Source organism: Stenella coeruleoalba (assembly GCF_951394435.1).
Source record: "Stenella coeruleoalba genome assembly, chromosome: 2".
Classification (NCBI taxonomy): domain Eukaryota; kingdom Metazoa; phylum Chordata; class Mammalia; order Artiodactyla; family Delphinidae; genus Stenella; species Stenella coeruleoalba.
Window position 1 is genome coordinate 125,459,141 of NC_137147.1, and position 23,629 is coordinate 125,482,769.

Genomic DNA, 23,629 nt, shown 5'->3' on the forward strand with positions numbered 1-23,629 from the left:
TAGAGTCTGTCATACAGAGTGAAGTACGTCAGAAAAAGAAAAACAAATACTGTATGCTAATGCATATATATGGAATCTTAAAAAAAAAATCGTACTTATGAACCTAGTGGCAGGGCAGGAATAAAGACACATAAAGAATGGACCTGAGGACACGGGGGGGTTGGGGGGAAAGAAGAAGCTGGGGCAAAGTGAGAGTAGCATTGACATATATACACTACTAAATGTAAAACAGACAGCTAGTGGGAAGCAGCTGCGTAGCACAGGGAGATCAGCTTCATGCTTTGTGATGACCTAGAGGGGTGGGATAGGGAGGGTGGGAGGGAGGCTCAAGAGGGAGTGGATATGGCGGTATATGTATGCATATGGCTGATTCACTTTGTTGTACACAGAAACTAGCACAGCACTGTGAAGGAATTATACTCCAATAAAGATATATTAAAAAAAATACTGTACATGGCAAGGCTATTGTTCAGATATGAAGAAGAGGTAAAGAGTTTTACAGACAAGCAAAAGCTAACAGAGTGCAGCATTACCAACACAGCTTCATTAGGAATGTTAAAGGGAATTCTCTAAATGGAAAAGAAAAGAACACAACTAGAAATATGAAAGGAAAAACTTATCAAAGGAAAAAATCTACTGGTAAAGACAAATACACAGTAAAGGTAGTTAATCAACCACTTGTACAGCTACTAGGAGGGGTAAGAGACAAAAGTAGTAAAATCATCTATATCCACAGTAAGTAGTTAAGGGTTACGCAAAATGAAAAGATATAAAATATGTCAAAAACAGTAAATGGGGGGAGTAAAAATGCAGGGTTGTTAGAATGCATTTTAACTTAAGGGATCATCAACTTAAAATGATGATGTATATATATAATTGCCATATATGAACTTCATGGTAACCAGAAACCAAAAATTTATATATACACATACAAATGAAAAAGGAATCCAAACATAACACTAAAGATAGCCATCAAATCACAAGGGAAGAGATGAAAAGAAAAAGAAAGGAACAAAAAAGGAATACAAAAACCTCAAAAAATTTCACAAAACAGCAATAAATATATCTCTATTAATAATTACTTGAAATGTAAATGGACTAAATGTTCCAAATAAAATCATGGAGAGGCTGAATGGATTAAAAAAAAACAACACCCATATATATGCTGCCTATAAAAGACTCACCTCAGATCTAAAGACACACATAGACTGAACGTGAAGAGATGGAAAAAATTATTCCATGCAAACAGAAATGAAAAGAAAGTTGGGGTAGCTATATAAGACCACATAGACTTTAAAACAGACATATCAGACCAAACAGACCTTAAAATAAAGACTGTCACAAGAGACAAAGAAGGTCATTACCTAATAATAAAGGGATTGATCCAACAAGAAGATATAATAATTGTAAACATATATATATATGTACAACCCTACCCAACATAGGAACACCTAAATACATAAAAGCAAATATTAACAGACATAAAGGAAGAAATTCACAGTAACACAATCATAGCAGGGGAATTTAACACCCCACTTACATCAATGGGCAGATCATCCAGACAAAAAAATCAATAAGGAAACACTGGCCTTAAACAACACATTAGATCAGATAGATTTAATAGATATAAATAGAGCATTCCATCCAAAAACAGCAAAATACACATTCATTTCAAGCACACATGGAACATTCTACAGGACAGATCACATGCTAGCCCACAAAACAAGTCTCAATAAATTGAAAAAGACTGAACCATATCAAGCATTTTTTCTGACCAAAATAGTATAAGATTAGAAACCAACTATAAGGAAAAAACTGCAAAAAAATAAACATAGGAGGCAAAAAAAATATGCTACTAAACAACCATGGGTCACTGAAGAAATCAAGAGGAAATTTAAAAATACTTGGAATTTAATGAAAACAGAAACACCATCTATGGAATGCAGCAAAAGCAGTTCTAAGAGATAAGTTTACAGCGATACGAGCATGTCAGAAAATAAGAAAAATCTCAAACAAACAATCTAAACTTACACCTAAAGGAACGAGGAAAAGAAGAACAAAGAAAATCCAAAGTTAGTAAAAGGAAAGAAATCATAAATATCAGAGCAGAAATAAATGAAACAGAGACTAAAAACCAATACAGAAGATCAATGAAATTAAGAGCTGACTTTTGAAAAGATGACCAAAATTGCTAATTTTGATAAACAAAATTGATATTAGCTAGACTCATCAAGAAAAAAAGTGGTCTAAATCAATAAAATCAAAATAAAAAAGAAGTTAAACCTGACACCACAGAAATACAATGGATCATAAGAAATTACTACAAACAATTATATGCCAATAAAATGGACAACCTAGGAAAAATTGGATAAATTCCGAGAAATGTACAATCACCCAAGACTGAATAGCAAGAAATAGAAAATATAAACAGACCAATTACCAGTAATGATATTGAATCAGTAATTAAAAACACTCCCAACAAACTAAAGTCCAGGACCAGATGGCTTCACAGGTAAATTCTACCAAATATTTCAAGAAGAGTTAACAGCTTTCTCAAACTATTCCACAAAATTTAAGAGGAAGGAACACTTCCAAACTCCTTCTATGAGGCAAGCCATCACCATGATACCAAAACAGACAAAGAACCACAAAAAAGAAAATTACAGGCCAATATTGCTGATGAACATACAGTGATATTGAGGCAAAAATCCTCAACAAAATATTAGCAAACCCAATTCAGCATTACATTAAAGGGATCACAGACCATGATCAAGTGGGATTAATCCCCTGGAGACAACATCCTTAAATCAAACAATGTAACACATCACACTAACAAACTGAAGGATACAAATCATATGATCATCTCAACAGATGCAGGAAAAGCATTTGACAAAATTCAACACCGATTCACCATAAAACTCTCAACAATGTGGGTACAGAGGGAACATACCTCAACATAATAAAGGTCTATATAACAAACCTACAGCCAACATTGTACTCAAGAGTGAAAAGCTGAAAGTATTTCCTCTAAGATTAGGAACAAGACGAGGATGCCCAGTCTCACACTTCTATTCAATGTAGTACTGGAAGTCCTAGCCACAACAATCAGACAGGAAAAATAAATGAAAGGAATCCAAATTGAAAAGGAAGAAGTAAAACTGTCACTGTTTGAAGATGACATGATACTCTATACTGAAAATCCTAAAGACATCACCAAAAAACTATTAAAATTCAACAATGAATTCAGTAAATGGCAGTACACAGAAATCTGTCATGTCTCTATACATTAACAACAATCTATCAGAAAGAGAAATTAAGAAAACAATCCCATTTACAATTGCATCAAAAAGAATAAACTATCTAGGAAAAAAATCTAACAAAGGAGGTAAAAGACCTGTACTTGGAAAATTATGAGACACTGACTTAAAAAAACTGAAGATGACACAAAATAATAAAAAGATATACCATGTTAATGGATTGGAAGAATTAGTATTTCTAAAATGACTATACTACCCAAGGCAATCTACAGATTCAATGCAATCACTATTAAAATACCAATAGCATTGTTCACAGAACTAGAACAAATGATTCTACAATTTGTATGGAAACACAAAACCCCAAATAACCTTACTTCTCTTATTCTAAAAAGAATGAAATCTTGCCATTTGTGACAGCATGGATGGACTTAGAAGATATTATGCTAAATGAAATAAGTCAAAGAGAGAAAGACAAATATGATTTCACTTATATGTAGAATTCAAAAAGCAAAGGAAATGAACTAACATAATAAAACAGAAACAGAGTCATAGACACAGAGAGCAAACAGGTGGTTACCAGAAGGGAGGGGGTTGGGGGGATGAGGGAAATAGGTGAGGGAGACTGAGAGGTACAAACTTACACTTACAAGATAAATGAATCACAGGGATGAAATGTACAGTGTGGGGAATATAGTCAATAATAATTTAATACTTATGTATTGTGACAGTAACTAGACTTATTGTGGTGATCATTTTGTAATGTATAGAAATATCAAATCACTAGGTTGTACAATAGGAACATAGTATTATAAGTCAATTATACTTCAAAAAGAAACAAACTCATAGAAAAGAGATCAGATCTCTGGTTACTAGAGGTGGGGGGTGGGGAAAGGGAGAATTGGATCAAAGGTACAAACTTCCAGGTATAAGTAAGTATTAGCGATGTAATGTACAACATTAATATAATTAACACTGCTGTAAGTTATATATGAAAGTTGCTGAGAAACTACATTCTAAGAGTTCTCATCACAGGAAAACCTTATTGTTTCTTTTCCTTTAATGTTGTATGTATATGAGAAGATGGATGTTCACTAAACTTACTGTCATAAACATTCCATGATGTACATAAGTCAAATCATTATGTTGTACACCTTACACTTATACAGTGCTGTATTTCAATTATATCTCAACAAAACTGGAAGGAAAAATAGGCACAAAAGTGAGAAAGTATCCTATGACTCTGGGCCTCTCAAACCTGAATCAAAGAATAAAAGTGTGCATGTCCAGTCAACACGGGCATGTAATGCTCTGTGGTATCACTAGGATGTGATAGAGAACAAGATATTAAAGACCCTGCCCCCCAGGATCCCCATCCCTAAATATTCCCCACCCAATTCTGTTAAGCTGCTTCTCAGATTTCTCCATTCCCTCCCCATTTGTCCTCACCACCCCAGGCCTTGACTGGAAGCCTGCTTTGAGTCATACATCTGTGGTAGGTCGGGGATGAGAGAACACAGATCTGTGCCCTCAGGGACTTACACATCTCACTGGGGAGACAGATCTGAAAACAAGTGGTTATCACTCATGAGGAGGTGTCCCAGCCACAGCAGTTACAGGGGTGCCATAATACGTGACGCTCATCTTTTTTTTTTTTTTTTTTTGCGGTATGCGGGCCTCTCACTGCCGTGGCCTCTCCCGTCGCGGAGCACGGGCTCCGGACGCGCAGGCCCAGCGGCCACGGCTCACGGGCCCAGCCGCTCCGTGGCATGCGGGACCCTCCCGGACCGGGGCACGAACCCGCGTCCCCTGCATCGGCAGGCGGACTCTCAACCACTGCGCCACCAGGGAAGCCCCTCATCTTTTTTTAAATTTGTTTTATTGAGGTATAGTTGATTTACATTGTGTTAATTTCTGCTGTACAGCAAAATGATTCATATATTATATTCCTTTACATATTCTTTTTCATTATGGTTTATTATAGGATATTGAATATATTTCCCTGTGCTACACAGTATGACCCTGTTGTTTATCCATTCTATATATAATAGTTTGCATCTGCTAACCCCAAACTCCCCATCCAACCCTCCGCATCCCCCCTCCGCCTTGGTAACCACAAGTCTGTTCTTTATGTCTGTGAGTCTATTTCTGTTTTGTAGATAAGTTCTTTTTTGTCATATTTTAGATTCCACATGTAAGTGATATCATGTGGTATCTGTCTTTCTCTTTCTGACTTCACTTAGTATGATAATCTCTAGATCCACCCATGTTGCTGCAAATGGCATTACTTCATTCTTTTTTATGGCTGAGTAATATTCCATTGTATGTATGTACCACATCTTCTTTCTCCATTCATCTGTCAACAGACATGTTGCTTCCATGTCTTGGCTATTGTAAATAGGGCTGCTATGAACATAGGGGTGCATGTATTTTTTTGAACTAGAGTTTTGTCTGGATATATGCCCAAAAGTGAGATTGCCAGATCATATGGCAACTCTACTTTTAGTTTTTTGAGGAACCTCCATACTGTTCTCCATAGTGGCTATAGTGGCTATACCAATATACATTCCTACCAACAGTGTAGGAGTGTTCCCTTTTCTCCACACCCTGCCCAGCATTTGTTATTTGTAGACTTTTTAATGATGGTCATTCTGACTAGTGTGAGGTGATACCTCATTGTAGTTTTGATTTAAATTTCTCTAATAATTAGTGACGATGAGCATCTTTTTATGCACGTGGTGCTCATCTTGCTTTGGGATTCACAACCCCTGGTCATGACATGAGGTGCATTGGTCAGAAGGACCTGACCCAGTGGGTGCCTGCTGGGAGGGAGCACACCTTTCTCTTCTGCATTAGGCCTTCCCAGCCCTGGGTCCTGTTCACTGTCCCCCCTCGACACCCTCCCATACCCGTTTAGGGAGCCTCACTGTCCAGGAGCTGAGAACAGCTGCCAGCCTGGTTACAGGATCCAGCTTGGCCCTTTCAGAACAAGTAAATAGTGGGGGAAATTCATAAAGCAGCGCTCACACCCCTGGGAATCAGACTTGGATTCAAGTTCTGCTTCCATTCACCCTCTGTGAGTGGGTTTCATGTTCTCGCTTTCAAGCAGAACAGGAATCCCGCAGTTGTTGGGCTGTTCTGAGACTAGTGAGACAGTGTGAAACAGAACCTAACTAGCAGACCAGCTGGATGAAGAGGGAGTGAGTCCCCAACCTGCATGCAGAGCCTGCTATGCCACTGAGCCCTGAGAAAAGGCAAGCATGGTAGGGTGAATTGCATCCAGCATCAGGTCAGGGTCACATGAAAAGTGACAATAAATAAATGACCAGAACGTGCAAAATAGGGGACAGCCCTATGTTAGGTTGCTAGGGCTATCATAATGAAGTATCCCAAAAGGGTGGTGCAAACAACAGAAATGTATTATCTCATAGCCTGGAGGCTGGAAGCCCAACATCAAGGTGTCAGCAGGGTTGGCTCCATCTGAGGGCCATGAGGGAGGATCTAGTCCCGGCCTCTCTCCCAACTGCTGCTGGTTTGCTGGCCATCTTTGGCATTTCTTGACCTCTAGATCTCTGCCTTCATCTTTACATGGTGTTCTCCTTGTGTACATATCTGCCTCCAAACTTCCCCTTTTCATAAAGACACCAGTCATATCAGATTAGGGCCACCCTCTCCAGTATGACCTCATCTTAACTAATTACACTGCAATGACTCTATTTCCAAGTAAGTTCACATTCTAATGTACTGGGGAAAAGACTTCAACATATGAATTTGAGTTGGCAGGGGCAGGGAGCTTTCCCTTTCAGAAAATGTTTTTTTACACTAAACTTAAAGACAGTGCTCTTTTCAGAGGTCCATAATGTAGCCCATACTCTGAAGAATGAGGGATATCAATTGGGAAATAACCATCAGAAATGGAAAAGTTTAAAATGAAAAGAAAAATAAGCTACTCATACATTTGAAGGAGTTGGTGCACAAGATCACAGCTGACAAAGGAGAGAAGTTTTATTATTACTAGAGCTGACTCACTGTTCTTAAATTGCTGCAAAGTTCACATCCATTCGCAAAGGGACATGAATGCCCCATCCTACCAGTCAGCATATCTAATGACATTTTGTATAAAGTAGTGAAAAACTTCAAGACACAGGAGGACAAAGAAAAGAGGACATATGGTGTAAGTTTAAAATGCACTGGTTTTGGGAGAGACCATCAAGATGGCAGAGGAGTGAGACATGGAGGTCACCTTTCTCCCAACAAATACATCAGAAATACATCTACATGTGGAACAACTCCTACAGAACACATACTGAACACTAGCAGAAGACCTTAGACTTCCCAAAAGGCAAAAAACTCCCCACGTACCTGGGTACAGCAAAAGAAAAAAGAAAAAAACAGAGACAAAAGAATAGGGACATGACCTGCACCTCTGGGAGGGAGCTGTGAAGGAGAAAAAGTTTCCACACACTAGGAAGCCCCTTCACTGGTGGAGACGGGGGGTGGGAGCTTCAGAGCCGCGGAGGACAGTGCAGCAAAAGGGGTGCAGAGGGCAAAGCAGAGAGATTCCTGCACAGAGGATGAGTGCCAACCAGCAATCACCAGCCTGAGAGGCTTGTCGGCTGAACAGCTAGGGCGGGTGGGGGCTGGGAGCTGAGGCTCGGGCTTCGGAGGTCAGATCCCAGGTAGAGGACTGGGGTTGGTTGCGTGAACGCAGCCTGAAGGGGGCTAGCGCGCGACAGCTAGCTGGGAGGGAGTCCGGGACAAAGTCTGGAGCTGTCGAAGAGGCAAGAGAACATCGTTTTGGGGTGTGTGAGGAGAGGGGATTCAAAGCACTGCCTAAATGAGCTCCAGAGATGGGCATGAGCCACGGCTATCAGCGCAGACCCCAAAGACAAGCATGAAATGCTAAGGCTGCTACTGCAGCCATCAAGAAGCCTGTGTGCAAGCACAGGTCACTATCCACACCTCTCCTCCTGGGAGCCTGTGCAGCCCACCACTGCCAAGTTCCCGTGATTCAGGGACAAATTGCCCAGGAGAACACACGATGCACCTCAGTCCATTCCAACGTTACGCTGGCCTCTGCCACCACAGGCTCGCCTCACATTCCATACCCCTCCCTCCCCCTGGCCTGCTACTTTATCCCAGTCCTGGCTAAGTGAAGAACAGACACCTTCAGGCGACCTACACACAGAGGCGGGGCCAAATCCAAAGCTGAACCCCAGGAGCTGTGTGAAAAAAGAAGAGAAAGGGAAATCTCTCCCGGCAGCCTCAGGAGCAGTGGAATAAAACTCCACAATCAACTTCATATACGCTGCATCTCTGGAATACTTGAATAGACAAAGAATCATTCCAAAATTGAGGCAGTGGACTTTGGGAGCAACTGTAGAGTTGGGGTTTGCTTTCTGCATCTAATTTATTTCTGCTTTTATGTTTATATTAGTTGAGTATTTAGAGTTTATCACTGGTAGATTTGTTCATTGATTTGGTTGCTCTCTTCCTTCTTTTTATATATAAATATATATGTATATTAATTTCCTTTTTCTCTTTTTGTGAGTGTGTATGTGTTTGCTTCATTGTGTGATTTTGTCTGTATAGCTTTGCTTTTACCATTTATCCTAGGGTTCTGTCCTTTTTTTTTTTCTTTTTTTTAGTTTTTAGTGCTTGTTATCACTGGTGGATTTGGTTTTAGGTTTGGTTGCTCTCTTCCTTCTTTCTTTCTTTTTTAAAATTTTTTATTACTTTTTAATTTTTTTATCTTTAATAATTTTTTAAAATTTCTTATTTTAATAACATTTATTTTATTTTATTATTTTTTTCTTCCTTTCTCTCTTTTTTTTTTTTGCGGTATGCAGGCCTCTCACTGTTGTGGCCTCTCCCGTTGCGGAGCACAGGCTCCAGACGCGCAGGCTCAGCAGCCATGGCTCATGGGCCTAGCCGCTCCGCAGCATGTGGGATCTTCCCAGACCGGGGCACAAACCTGTGTCCCCTGCATCGGCAGGCGGATTCTAAACCACTGCACCACCAGGGAAGCCCTCTTTCTTTTTTCTCTCCCTTTTCTTCTGAGCCTTGTGGCTGAGAGGGTCTTTGCACTCCAGCTGGGCGTCAGGCCTGTGCCTCTGAGGTGGGAGAGCCGAGTTCAGGAAATTGGTCACCAGAGACCTCCTGGATCCATGTAATATCAAACAGCAAAAGCTCTCCAGATATCTCCATCTCAAGACCCAGCTCCACTCAATGACCAGCAAGCTACACTGCTGGACACTATAGGCCAAACAACTAGCAAGACAGGAACATAACCCCACCCATTAGAAGAGAGACAGCCTAAAATCATAGTAAGGTCACAGACGCCCCAAAACACACCACTGCCCACCAGAAAGACAAGATCCAGCCTCATCCACCAGAACACAGGCACCAGTCCCCTCCAGCAGGAAGCATAAACAACACAATGAACCAACCTTAGCAACTGGGGGATGACCCCAAAAACAATGGGAACTACAAACCTGCAGCGGGTGAAACGGAGACCCCAAACACAGTAAGATAAGAAAAATGAGAAAACAGAGAAACTCACAGCAGATAAAGGAGCAAGGTAAAAACTCACCAGACAAAACAAATGAAGAAGAAATAGGCAGTCTACCTGAAAAAGAATTCAGAGTAATGATAGTAAAGATGATCCAAAATCTTGGAAATAGAATGGAGAAAATACAAGAAACATTTAAAAAGGACCTAAAAGAACTAAAGAGAAAACAATGATGAACAACACAATAAATGAAATTAAAAATTCTCTAGAAGGAATCAATACCAGAATAACTGAGGCAGAAGAATGGATAACTGACCTGGAAGATAATATAGTGGAAATAGCTATTGCAGAGCAGAATAAAGAAAAAAGAATGAAAAGAATTGAGGACAGTGTCAAGACCTCTGGGACAACATTAAACACACCAATATTCAAATTATAGGGGTCCCCGAAGAAAAAGAGAAAAACAGGGACTGAGAAAATATGTGAAGAGATTATATTTGAAAACTTCCCTAACATGGGAAAGGAAATAGTCAATCAAGTCCAGGAAGTGAAGAGTGTCCCATACATGATAAATCCAAGGAGAAACACGCCAAGAAACATATTAAACAGACTATCAAAAATTAAATACAAAGAAAAAATATTAAAAGCAGCAAGGGAAAAACAATAAATAACATCCAAGGGAATCCCCATAAGGTTAAAAGCTGATCTTTCAGCAGAAACTCTGCAAGTGAGAAGGGAGTGGCAGGATACATTTAAAGTGATGAAAGGGAAAATCCTACAACCAAGATTACTCTACCCAGCAAGGATCTCATTCAGATTTGATGGAGAAATTAAAATCTTTACAGACAAGCAAATACTAAGAGAATTCAGCATCACCAAACCAGCTTTACAACAAAGGCTAAAAGAATTTCTCTAGGCACATAAAACTAGGAAAAGACCTACAATAAGAAACCCAAAACAATTAAGAATATGGTAATAGGAAGATAACATATCAATAACTACCTTAAATGTAAATGGATTAAATGTTCCAATCAAAAGACACAGACTGGCTGAATGGATACAAAAAAAAGACCCGTATATATGCTGTCTACAAGAGACGCACTTCAGACCTAGGGACACATACAGACTGAAAGTGAGGGCATAGAAAAAGATATTCCATGCAAATGGAAATCAAAAGAAAGCTGGAGTAGCAATTCTTATATCAAACAAAATAGACTTCAAAATATAGACAATTAAAAGAGACAAAGAAAGACACTCCATAATGATCAAGGGATCAATCCAAGAAGAAGAAATAACAATAGTAAATATTTATGCAACCAACATAGGAGCACCTCAGCACATAAGGAAAGCACATATGCTAACAGCCATAAAAGGGGAAATTAACAGTAACACAATCATAGTAGGGGACTTTAACACCCCATTTTCACCAATGGACAGATCATCCAAAATGAAAATAAATAAGGAAACATAAGCTTTAAATGATACATTAAACAAGATGGACTTAATTGATATTTATAGGACATTCCATCCCAAAACAACAGAATACACTTTCTTCTCATGTGCTCATGGAACATTCTCCAGGATAGATCATACCTTGGGTCACAAATCAAGCCTCGGTGAATTTAAGAAATTTGAAATTGTATCAAGTAACTTTTCCGAACACAACACTATGAGACTAAATATCAATTACAGGATAAAAACTGTAAAAGATACAAACACATGGAGGCTAAACAATACACTACTAAATAAGCAAGAGATCACTGAATAAATTAAAGAGAAAATCAAAAAATACCTAGAATCAAATGACAATGAAAACACGATGACCCAAAACCTATGGCATGCAGCAAAAGTAGTTCTAAGATGGAAGTTTATAGCAATACAATCCTACCTTAAGAAACAAGAAACATCTCAAATAAACAACCTAAACTTACACCTAAAGCAATAAGAGAAAGAAGAACAAAAAAATCCCAAAGTTTGTAGAAGGAAAGAAATCATAAAGATCAGATCAGAAATAAATGAAAAAGAAATGAAGGAAACAATAGCAAAGATCAATAACACTAAAAGCTGGTTCTCTGTGAAGATAAAGAAAATTGATAAACCATTATTCAGACTCATCAGAAAAAAAGAGAGAAGACTCAAATCAATAGAATTAGAAATTGAAAAGGAGAAGTAACAACTGACACTGCAGAAATACAAAGGATTGTGAGAGATTACTACAAGCAACTACATGCCAATAAAACGGACAACTTGGAAGAAATGGACAAATTCTTAGAAATGCACAACCTTCCAAGACTGAGCCAGGAAGAAATAGAAAATATAAACAGACCCATCACAAGCACTGAAATTGAAACTATGATTAAAAATCTTCCAACAAACAAAAGCCCAGGGCTGGATGGCTTCACAGGTGAATTCTACCAAACATTTAGAGGTGAGCTAACATCTATCCTTCTGAAACTCTTCCAAAATATAGCAGAGGGAGGAACAATCCCTAACTCATTCTATGGGGCCAACACCAGCCTGATACCAAAACTAGACAAGGATGTCACAAAGAAAGAAAACTACAGGTCAATATCACTGATGAACATAGATGCAAAAATCCTCAAAAAATACTAGCAAACAGAATCCAACAGCACATTAAAAGGATCATACACCACGATCAAGTGGGATTTATCCCAGGAATGCAAGGATTCTTCAATATATGCAAATCAATCAATGTGATAAGCCATATTAACAACTTGAAGGAGAAAAACCATATGATCATCTCAGTAGATGCAGAAAAAGCTTTTGACACAATTCAACACCGATTTATGATAAAAACCCTCCAGAAAGTAGGCACAGAGGGAACTTACCTCAACATGATAAAGGCCATATATGACAAACCCACAGCCAACATTGCTCTTAATCGTAAAAAACTGACACCATTTCCTCTAAGATCAGGAAGAAGAGAAGGCTGTCCACTCTCACCACATTATTCAACATAGTTTTGGAAGTGTTAGCCACAGCAATCAGAGAAGAAAAAGAAATAAAGGAATCCAAATAGGAAAAGAAAAAGTAAAGCTGTCACTGTTTGCAGATGACATGATACTATACATAGAGAATCCTAAAGATACTACAAGAACACTACTAGAGATAATCAATGAATTTGGTAAAGCAACAGGATAGAAAATAAATGCACAGGAATCTCTTGCATTCCTATACACTAATGATGAAAAATCTGAAAGAGAAACTAAGGAAACACTCCCATTTACCACTGCAACAAAAAGAATAAAATACCTAGGAATAAACCTACCTAAGGAGATAAAAGACCTATATGCAGAAAACTATAAGTCACTGATGAAAGACATTAAAGATGATACAAACAGATGGAGAGATATACCATGTTCTTGGATTGGAAGAATCAACATTGTGATAATGACTGTACGACGCAAAGCAATCTATAGATTCAGTGCAATCCCTATCAAACTACCAATGGCATTTTTCACAGAACTAGAACAAAAATTTCACAGTTTGTATGGAAACACAAAAGGCCCCTTATAGCCAAAGCAATCTTGAGAAAGAAAAACGGAGCTGGAGGAATCAGGCTCCCTCACTTCAGACTATACTACAAAGCTAAAGTAATCAAGACAGTATGGTACTGGCACAAAAATAGAAATACAGATCAAGGGAACAGGATAGAAAACCCAGAGATAAACCCACACACATATGGTCACCTTATTTTTGATAAAGGAGGCAAGAATATACAATGGAGAAAAGACAGCCTCTTCAATATGTGGTGCTGGGAAAACTGGACAGCCACATGTAAAAGAATGAAATTAGAACACTTCCTAACACCACACACAAAAATAAACTCAAAATGGATTAAAGACGTAAGTGTAAGGCCAGACAGTATAAAATTCTTAGAGGAAAACACAGGCAGAACACTCCATGACATAAATCACAGCAAGATCCTTTTTGATCCACCTCCTAGAGAAATGGAAATAAAACACAAATAAACAAATGGGACCTCATGAAACTGCAAAGCTTTTGCACAGCAAAGGATACCATAAACAAGACAAAAAGACAACCCTCAGAATGGGAGAAAATATTTGCAAATGAAGCAACTGACAAAGGATTAATATCCAATATTTACAAGCAGCTCATGCAGCTCAATATTGAAAAAAAAAAACCACAAAGCAATCCAAAAATGGGAACAAGACCTAAATAGACATTTCTCGGAAGAAGGTATAGATTGTCAACAAACACATCAAAGGATGCTGAACATCACTAATCATTAGAGAAATGCAAATCAAAACTACAATGAGGTATCATCTCACACCAGTCAGAATGGCCATCATCAAAAAACCTACAAACAATAAATGCTGGAGAGGGTGTGGAGAAAAGGGAACACTCTTGCACTGTTGGTGGGAATGTAAATTGATAACAGCCACTATGGAAAACAGTATGGAGGTTCCTGAAAAAACTACAAATAGAACTACCACATGACCCAGCAATCCCACTACTGGGCATATACCCTGAGAAAACCATAATTCAAAAAGAGTCGTGTACCACAATGTTCATTGCAGCTTTATTTACAATAGCCAGGACATGGAAGCAACCTCAGTGTCCATTGACAGAGGAATGGATAAAGAAGATGTGGCACATATATACAATGGAATATTACTAGCCATAGAAAGAAACAAAATTGAGTTATTTGTAGTGAGGTGGGTGGACCTAGAGTCTGTCATACACAGTGAAGTAAGTCAGAAAGAGAAAAACAAATACCATATGCTATCACACATATATGGAATCTTAGAAAAATGGTTCTGATGAACATTGAGGCAGGACAGGAATAAAGACGCAGATGTAGAGAATGGACTTGAGGACATGGGGAGGAGGAAAGGTAAGCTGGGATGAAGTGAGAGAGTGGCATGGACATATATACACTACCAAATGTAAAATACATAGCTCATGGGAAGCAGCCGCATAGCACAGGGTGATCAGCTCAGTGCTTTGTGACCACCTAGAGTGGTGGGATAGGGAGGGTGGGAAGGAGACTGAAGAGAGAGGGCATATGGGGATATATGTTTATGTATAGCAGATTCACTTTGTTATAAAGCAGAAACTAACACACCATTTTAAAGCAATTATACTCCAATAAAGATGTTAAAAAATAAAATAAATGGTAGAACTATAAATTAATTAATTAAATGCACTGGTTTTATCTAAGACATGCCCATTAGCATAGCTCCCACTGATTTCCTTTAAAGTGTGTGTGTTGGTTCTATCATCTTTCCAGACGCACAGACTTTGAGATACGATCTGAGGGTTCTACACCTAAGCTCTATTAGCCATAAACTTGGCTGATGATATCAACAGGCTCCACAGGTTTGTCAGGATTAAATTTTGCAGCAGTGTAATAGCTAATACAATTAGAGCAAGGTAAGTGGATCTATTCACTGATCAAAATGTAACCGAAAGACATGGGAAGTGTATGGGTATGCAGGATGTGCACACTCACACACAGAGATGCACGATGGGTACATAAGAGGAGAGGCAGAGGCTGAAAATGATTTTTATTCATTCATTCGACAAACACTCATCAGGGCCTCTCAACTGAGTCCCAGGGGACCAAAAAGAGATGTGGGTGCTGGCCTCAAGGGTTCACAGTCAAATGGGTACCTGCTACAGACTGAGGCTCACTGGATCTCTGGTTTAAAAAGAATTCACTAGTTTTTAAAGCCTTTAAATGCCATCTTCTTTCTCATTCTTGGAGATTTTTTTTAAGTTCCAGAAATCTTTCCCATTTATGCCATGTGGCTCTTCCAATATTCTATTGATTTATTTAATAATATGTAAATTTTAGATACCATCATTATTTCTACTGCTGTTACCCTGGAAAGGGCTTTATGTCTAGTGAAGAACCAAATGTCAAACACACACACTTTATAAATATATATAAATATAAATATTGTTTTTCATTTCTTAAAAGGATATTAAAACTACATACAAGACCATCCTCTTAAAAAACCAACAACAAACAGACCATGGCTCTGTTCCTCTAAAGCTAATGCTGCCAGAAGAAATACATCATTAATTTCCCTCAAAGAATCATCATTTATATGAAAACCTGGACAGAATGGACTTCAGAAAGCCCTCCCTTCTCACTAATCTGAAGACATCTGGGAAGGTTACTGAAGCAAGAAGAAAATCGCACAGTAAAGTTTCATAGGGCTTAACTCTTGGCTCCAAATTATTTCCTTGCCAACTATTAGAAATCAAACTTATTCCACCTAAACTTAAAATTTTAAATCAAAGGTGTGTGGCTATGATGGGAAAGCTTGCCCTAGATCAACACTCTCACTAAGAACAAATAGAAAACCTGGATAAAATACACATTTAAAAACTGATTTAAGAGGCCCAACACCAAGAAGGCAGGGTCAGCAGGTAGACTGCACTTCAAGGCACATGCCCTCTCTCCCCAGAACTTACCTCCTGTTGGCCTCCATGTGCAGGAGCTGGTGGGGAGTGGCTGCTAGGAGTGAGGGACCCAGCAGAGCCGAGGCATAAACAGAGTCTGGGTTAGCCAAGGAGCCCTACCAGGAGGGGTGAGGCTTTAGAGAGACGGAATGACGAGGAAATGAGCCAAACAGCACACGGTGTTTCCCTCAACACGTTTACAGACTAATCTGCACAGGTGATAAAGCAGTCATAAAAATGGCTTAAAAAGAGCAGAATTTTCAGCCATTTTATGCTGTCCGAAATATAAAAATTAGAGTTTTGGACCACTTTGGAGTTGCCTTGGGAAGCATCTCAAGCCCTCAGGTGGGACTCCTGCGGAGCTATTCCCAAGACTGCGGCGGTGGGGACCACAGCCCAGCTGAGCCTCAGCAAGACAGCAGAGCAGCCCCTACACCAGCTCTGACCTCCAGACACGAGAGGGAACATTGCGTGAAGTCTCTACAACTTTCGCACATAATCAAAATTACCAGGCAGACAACTACAGAGCCCACGCGCCCTGGAGCCTGTGTGCCACAGCTAGAGTGAGAAAACTCGCACGCCACAACAAGAGAGAAGCCCGCACACCACGATGAGGAGACCACATGCCACAACGAAGATCCTGCATGCTGCAATTAAGAACCGATGCAGACAAAAAAAAACACATGTGACCAAATAGTTCTAAAAAAAAAAAAAAATTACCAGGCAGACCAAAACATGGGGCCAAGCAACAAAGGAGAGAACAGAAATGATACCACAGATGGCCAGATACTGCAGCTATCAGCCTAGAAATGAATGATTAACGTGTTCAAAACAAAGACTGCAAGATGGAGAATTTCACCAGAGACACTACATCTATTAGAAACTGTCAAATTAAAATTGTAGAAATGAAAACTACATTAACTGAAATGAAGAATTCAGCAGATGGCTGGGACTTCCCAGGTGGTCCAGTGGCTAAGACTCTGCACTGCCAATGCAGAGGCCTGGGTTCAATCGCTGGTCAAGGAACTAGATCTCATATGCTGCAACTAAAAAGATCCCGCATGCCACAACTAAAAAAAGATCCCGCATGCCTCAACTAAGACCCAGCACAGCCAAATAAATAAATAAATAAATTTAAAAATAAATAAAATAAATATTTTTTTTTAAAAAAAGAATTCAACAGATGGCTTTAACAGATAACAGACACATGAGCAGCAACTTAGGATGCTACAAAGTAGACTGGAATGTTTCCACTGATTGAAGCATGGAGAGCAAAGGGATGTAAATAAAACCACAAGCATAAGGGACAAATGGGACTTGGGAGAACTGTTTAACATTCACAGGACTGGAGTCCTAGGATATGAAAAGAGAGAGAAAATGGTGCAGAGCAATATTTAAAGAAATAATGGCCAACATTATTGCTAAACTGATGAAGTATATCAAACTGTAGATGCAAAAACTGTGATGAATCTTAAGCAGCATAGATGCAAAGAAGACTAAAACAAGGGTGGCACCGTGGTGCTCCAGCCTTCACTTCTTTTGGACTTTCCTGAGCTTAGGTGCCTTCAGAAAAGTTTTACAAAGCAATGGACATCCTCCAGTGGTTAACAGATTTCTTGGAATGGAATTTACTTTCTTCCCTCCTGACCTTGTGTGATTCCACATGGTCGTTGACTTCATGTCTCAAAACTGCAGCCAAAAGTGAGAGGAGCAGGGATGAGGTTCACAGATGTCACAGCGAGTTTCACGGGCCCCCATGTATCCCCATGCCCCTCCTGGCTGCATGCCATACTACAAGTTTTATACTTTTGGCTATGGATCATATAATGAAGCATATACTAATGATTTTTAACCCGTCTCTATGATCTACACAGCCGCCCCCTTAATTTCTGGGTGACACACCGTCACAAACAGCTGTTACAGTCACATCGTGTTGACTCAATCACTGCAAGTCTTAGATATCCTCAGATGACTTATACCAGTTCTTTTAAAAACAAAGGGAAAGAAGCCAGTCTTAGAAGGCTACATACTGAGGATTCCAAATATGACTTTCTAGAAAAGACAAAACTATGAAGACAGTGAAAAGATCAGTGGTTGCCAGGGCTTGGAGGGTATGGATGAAGAGGTAAAGCACAGAGGATTTTTAGGGCAGTGAAAATACTCTGTATGATAAAATAATGGTGAGTACATTATACATGTCATAATATATTTGTGAAAACCCATAGAATGTACAACACCAAAAGTAAACCCTAATGTAAACTATAAACTTCAGCTAATAATAATGTGCCAATATTCATTCATCACTCATAACGAATGTACCACACTAATGCAAGATGTTAATAATACGAGGAGAGAGAGAGAGAGAGAGAGAGAGAGAGAGAGAGTGTGTGTGTGTGTGTGTGTGTGTTTAGAGGTATATGATAACTGTGATTTCTAGTCACTTTTTCTGTAAATTTAAAATTATGCTATATGAAATAAGTCAGAAAGAGTAAGACAAATACTGTATGATCTTACTTACATGTAGAATCTTAAAAACCAGAACTCACAGGAACAGAGTAGATTGCTGGTTTCCAGGGAGGAGGGGGCGGGGGTACTTATGCGTAACTGTTAGTCAAAGGGTACAAATTTCTAGTATTAAGATAAATTAAGTTCCAGGGATATAATGTACAGCATGGTGACTATAGTTAACAATACAGTATTATATACTTGATAGTTGCTAAGTGAGTAGGTCTTAAAAGTTCTCAACACCCACACAAAAAAGGACTATGTAGGGCGACGAAAGTGTTAACTGACCCTATTGTTTTAATCATTTCGCAGTATACTGGATATATATATCCAAACACCTTAAACTTACATAATGTTATATGCCAACTGTATCTCAACAAAGCTGGGAATTTTTTTTAACTGCTCTAAAAAATAAAGTTTATTAATTTTTTTTAATAAAAGGAAAACGATCCTAGCATTAGACTCACCCTTGAGCCCTTTTCATCTCAAGTTCCAAGTCAGAACTATAGGTCTCTAGGTGCTGCTGCTGCACGTTCCTGATGACCGCAGAAACGCAGTGGGCTAGAGTCAGAATCACTGCTCTGGGGTCTCCATCCCCATCAGCTCCAGCTCACTCCTCACAAATAAGTGGGAAAGGCAGTATCTTCTCTACCATGATCTCACGAAGATTAAATGAGACAGACTGATAGCAGAGAATAGGTATCAAAGCATTAGTTTTCTTTGCTCCATTAGTAAAAGGTTTCTTACAGTGAATATTCTCAAAAATAAACTCTCAAGCTCCCTTGTATGCAGCTTCCATACAAGGCCTGAAACAAATGATGGGTAATTTCTGTGAGGAACTGTGCACATTTAGATATGTTATAATGACAAAGCCAGAGTATGTGATTGAGGCTTTGTAAAAAAAGATTCTCTTCAACCCATCTGAACCATTTCTAATCTCCTCTATAACTAGAAAAAGCATAAACAACTCCAAGAGAGACAAGACAATGAAAATCAATCTGTTAAACAAGAGATCGAAATGCAACTTCATTTTATTTTGCAGGGAGAATGTCTGAAACTGAAACTTCAGTATGAATAATCTCAATAAAAGAAGCAGAAAAGTGGGAGGGAGGAGACGAGGGGGAGGAGGAAATTGTGGTTTTCTCTCTCCTTGATTGTTAAATGAATATTTAGGGGGGAAAAGCCATAACTTTATCAGGCTTTAGCTTATCATCAAAACCGCAATAAAAATTTACATCCTTAAATCATGTACACATCTCTAAATTGTGCCTTTCTCCCATAATATGATTTTTAATTTGATTGTTTTAGTCCCTCTCATATTTTTTTATTATTATTGCTGACTCAATCCCCAATTCCCTCTTAAACACTCAGTTCTCTACTTTTGAACTGCTTTTCTTTTTCACGCGGTCCACTTTAGACTACTTTACAATTCTTTTGAAACTGTGTCATTTAGTTTCATAGAAATAGTGGGTATGTGTGATGTACTCAGCAATGGGAGAAGAAGCCCTTTATCATTCTGACTTCCAAGCAAAGTGCTAGGAACACAAAGGCTGGAACTACTCTTCCTTTAGGAAGCAGACGCAGAGAGAATTTTTAGGGCAGTGGAACTACTCTGTATGATTCTGTAATGGTTGAAACACGTCGTTACATATTTGTCCAAATCCACAGATGTACAACACCAAGAGTGAATCCTAGTGCAAACTGTGGACTTTGGGTGACGATGACATGTCAACATGGGTTCACTGACTATAACAAATGTCCCCCACTGGAGGCGGTGTTCATAGTGGGGGAGGCCATGCATGAGTCGGGGCATGGAGTATATGAGGAATCTCTGTACCTTCCTGTGAACCTAAAAAAAATGTTTTTACAAATAAAAATTTAAATTAAAAAAAAAAGCAACTCGGAAGCCCCTGACACCCTGAGGCCTCTGAAACCTCTCTCAGGAGTGCTGCACATTCCCTCCTCCGGGAACATGAATCTACCTTTGCTCTGGCTCTCTGGGCACGATGATGGTTTATTTATGAATCTGGATTTGAACTAATCTCTCGTGAAGTCAGACGTGCACATACTCAGATGGAAGGGTCTGCACACTCCCCAGAGCAGGGTCTGTCTGGGGCAGAGCTGAGGGTGAAGCTGACTCTTCACCACACATGGCCTCAGAGCCTCAGTCTCTGCAGGTCCACAGCCCACACACCCACATGGCCTTCAAACAGCACATCAATCCCTCAGTCCCCAGTCGTGTCACATACCTGCCGTCCTGCCTTTTACTGAGGACCTTCCTACCTGTCCCACCTGGCAGACCCCTGCCTATCGGCCTCATCCCAGACTGAGAAGATGTCATCAGATAAATCTATCCCAACTGCAGTGGGCTTTTCTGAGGGGGTGCCAGCCATTAGCAGAGTCCTTATCACACTGTGGGGACTGTTACTTACTTTTAGCCTCCTCTACAGCCTATGATTTTCATGCAGAAAAGTATATCAATTCCAACAGCAAAACTTAATCCTGGGCACAAAGGAGATCTCAAGGTTACAGGAGTTCATGATAATCCCTAGATATGCAGATACAAGCAACTGTTCCTAAAACAATTTTGTGACTATGTATCTACAGAGGCACTTCTGTTTTATTGTTAGACATAAATCAGTGTCTGAATAAAGTGTGGTGGAACTAGTGTAAGAAAATAAAACTCCAAAATAAGAAACAAACTGAGAAATGACTACTCAGTGTGGTGAACTGAATAATTATTTATCAGGAAAAGGAAGTATTACAGTCACGGTCTACATTTCACAATCTGCAGCCCAGAGGTTGTGTGGGGTGAATCCTCTTTTATTCATTTCACCTCTTTGCTAGTGGCCCATCTCCAGTGTATGGATGACATAGGGGATTTTTTTTAAAGTGAGTGACCCATAAATTTTAGCCCCACATGGAACCTTTATACCAACAAGGAAAAGATGAACACTTTTAATATCTGGCAATGAAAAGAAAAGATTTTGCTATTAATTTTGGAAGAATTATTTCCATCCACAGAACTTTGCAATGAAAGGAAGGCTTCTTAAGTTGGCATTTTGCGAACCCCCCTCAGCCTCAAGCATCCCCGAAATCCAGGAGCCGTTGTGCAGCGGGGAAGCACAAAGAAGGCCCCAGCATTAGGGGTTCCTGTGTCACTGGGCCCACAAAGCAAGTGCCTGCTCCTGAAATCCTCCACATTCTGCTCAGGGAGGCCCACCCCAGCCTGAGGCGCCTGTGAGAAGACCCTGACACTGGTGGATGCCAACATACCAGCACTTTCCTAAGAGCTAAGCACTTTGTACAGGGAAGGCCTTCTTCTACACTAGAAATAGTTACTACTGGAGCTCACTTTGCTTGTAAGTCTGTGAAAATACCTTCCTCTATTAGGAAAAATCACACATATACTTGATCCCATACTTTCTCCCCTGTTTTAAAAAAAAGGCAGGATATTTACCCTCAGGGAGACAGAAGTATCAACTAGGTAATCTCAGATCCTTTCCTGAGAAATGTTGAAAGGCAGGTCTTTTGGATCTTGAAAAATGAACTAAAGTAAAAAGGCTGTCATTTATATTCATCCCTAGTATAAATGAGGTCAGACATAGCCATTGACTGCACAACTGAAAATAACATGATCTGGAAATCTACGCACAGTAAACACACTTGTGGACAAGATGGGGATGAGATACTTTTTAATCATTAGAGCAATATCTCACTGCTGGTGTCACAATCTCTACTCCTTGAGTTTTACCATTTTCAGTGTTTAAACTTCCAATAAATACTACATATTTAAGAAGTCAATTGTGAGTTTAAACTTGCATGATAAATCTCAAGCAGAAACCCACAACGAGAATGTAGGCAAGAACTCATGCAAAGACTGTGAGATCAGAAAAGAAAATAGCTTCTTACCATGTTTATTGATGACACAGGACCAATGCTGTTAACATAGATGTCAACATCAATTACGGTGGGTTTTACTGTGGAGAAAACAAATGTGTGTTAATACACTGTGCCAGAGAGACTGAGGAAAGTGCTACTAAACTTCCTCTGAGTCACACACTAACAGCTCAACGGCATGTGGGAAAGGGGTGTATTTTTCTTTGGGACTTGCCAGGTAGTTACAATTCTCCAAGGATTAAAGATTCTTACTCATATTTAATAAATTCTTAAAAAACAGGATATTTATACACTGCAAGTTGCCAGTGATAGATGACCATAAAGATACTCTATAACATTTGTTTAGCTGATTATATGGCAGAGAAAACATAAAATGATAAAATATAAGACACTACATAAGAAATTTAATGTCAAAGTTATGCTAAGAAATCGAACCCAAGTAATGAGTAATATCAGGGACAATTCAAGTTATTTATCCATTACCTGGTTGCAACTCAAAGCAAAGATCTGGAGAGTACATACACCAAAGGAGATTAAGAAATACTGATTATTGGTGTCATTATTACCTAAGAAACACACACACACATCTCACAGACTTCAAATCATACAACTCATAAAATAATAATACTTTATGGGCTTCCTGGTGGCGCAGTGGTTGAGAATCTGCCTGCTAATGCAGGGGACACGGGTTCAAGCCCTGGTCTGGGAGGATCCCATATGCCGCGGAGCAACTAGGCCCGTGAGCCACAACTACTGAGCCTGTGCATCTGGAGCCTGTGCTCCGCAACAAGAGAGGCCGCGATAGTGAGAGGCCCGCCCACCACGATGAAGAGTGGCCCTCGCTTGCCACAACTAGAGAAAGCCCTCGCACAGAAACGAAGACGCAACACAGCAAAAATAAAATAAATTAATTAATAAACTCCTACCCCCAACATATTCTTTAAAAAAAAAAATAACACTTTAGTAAGTCAAGAAATTACCGTTCCAACTATAAGGGAGTAAA

The 23,629-nt window shown here is 39.4% G+C and overlaps 1 protein-coding gene across 2 annotated transcripts in view; it reads right to left on the reverse strand.

Moving 5' to 3' along the window:
- The window catches only part of GABRG3 (gamma-aminobutyric acid type A receptor subunit gamma3), a 644,601-nt gene that overhangs the window by 543,565 nt on the left and 77,407 nt on the right, over positions 1-23,629 (reverse strand). For both annotated transcript variants that reach the window (XM_079915154.1, XM_079915153.1), the window contains exon 3: positions 22,639-22,706. In XM_079915154.1, coding sequence (XP_079771280.1) covers positions 22,639-22,706 — 68 coding nt within the window. The remainder of the gene's footprint in view (positions 1-22,638; positions 22,707-23,629) is intronic.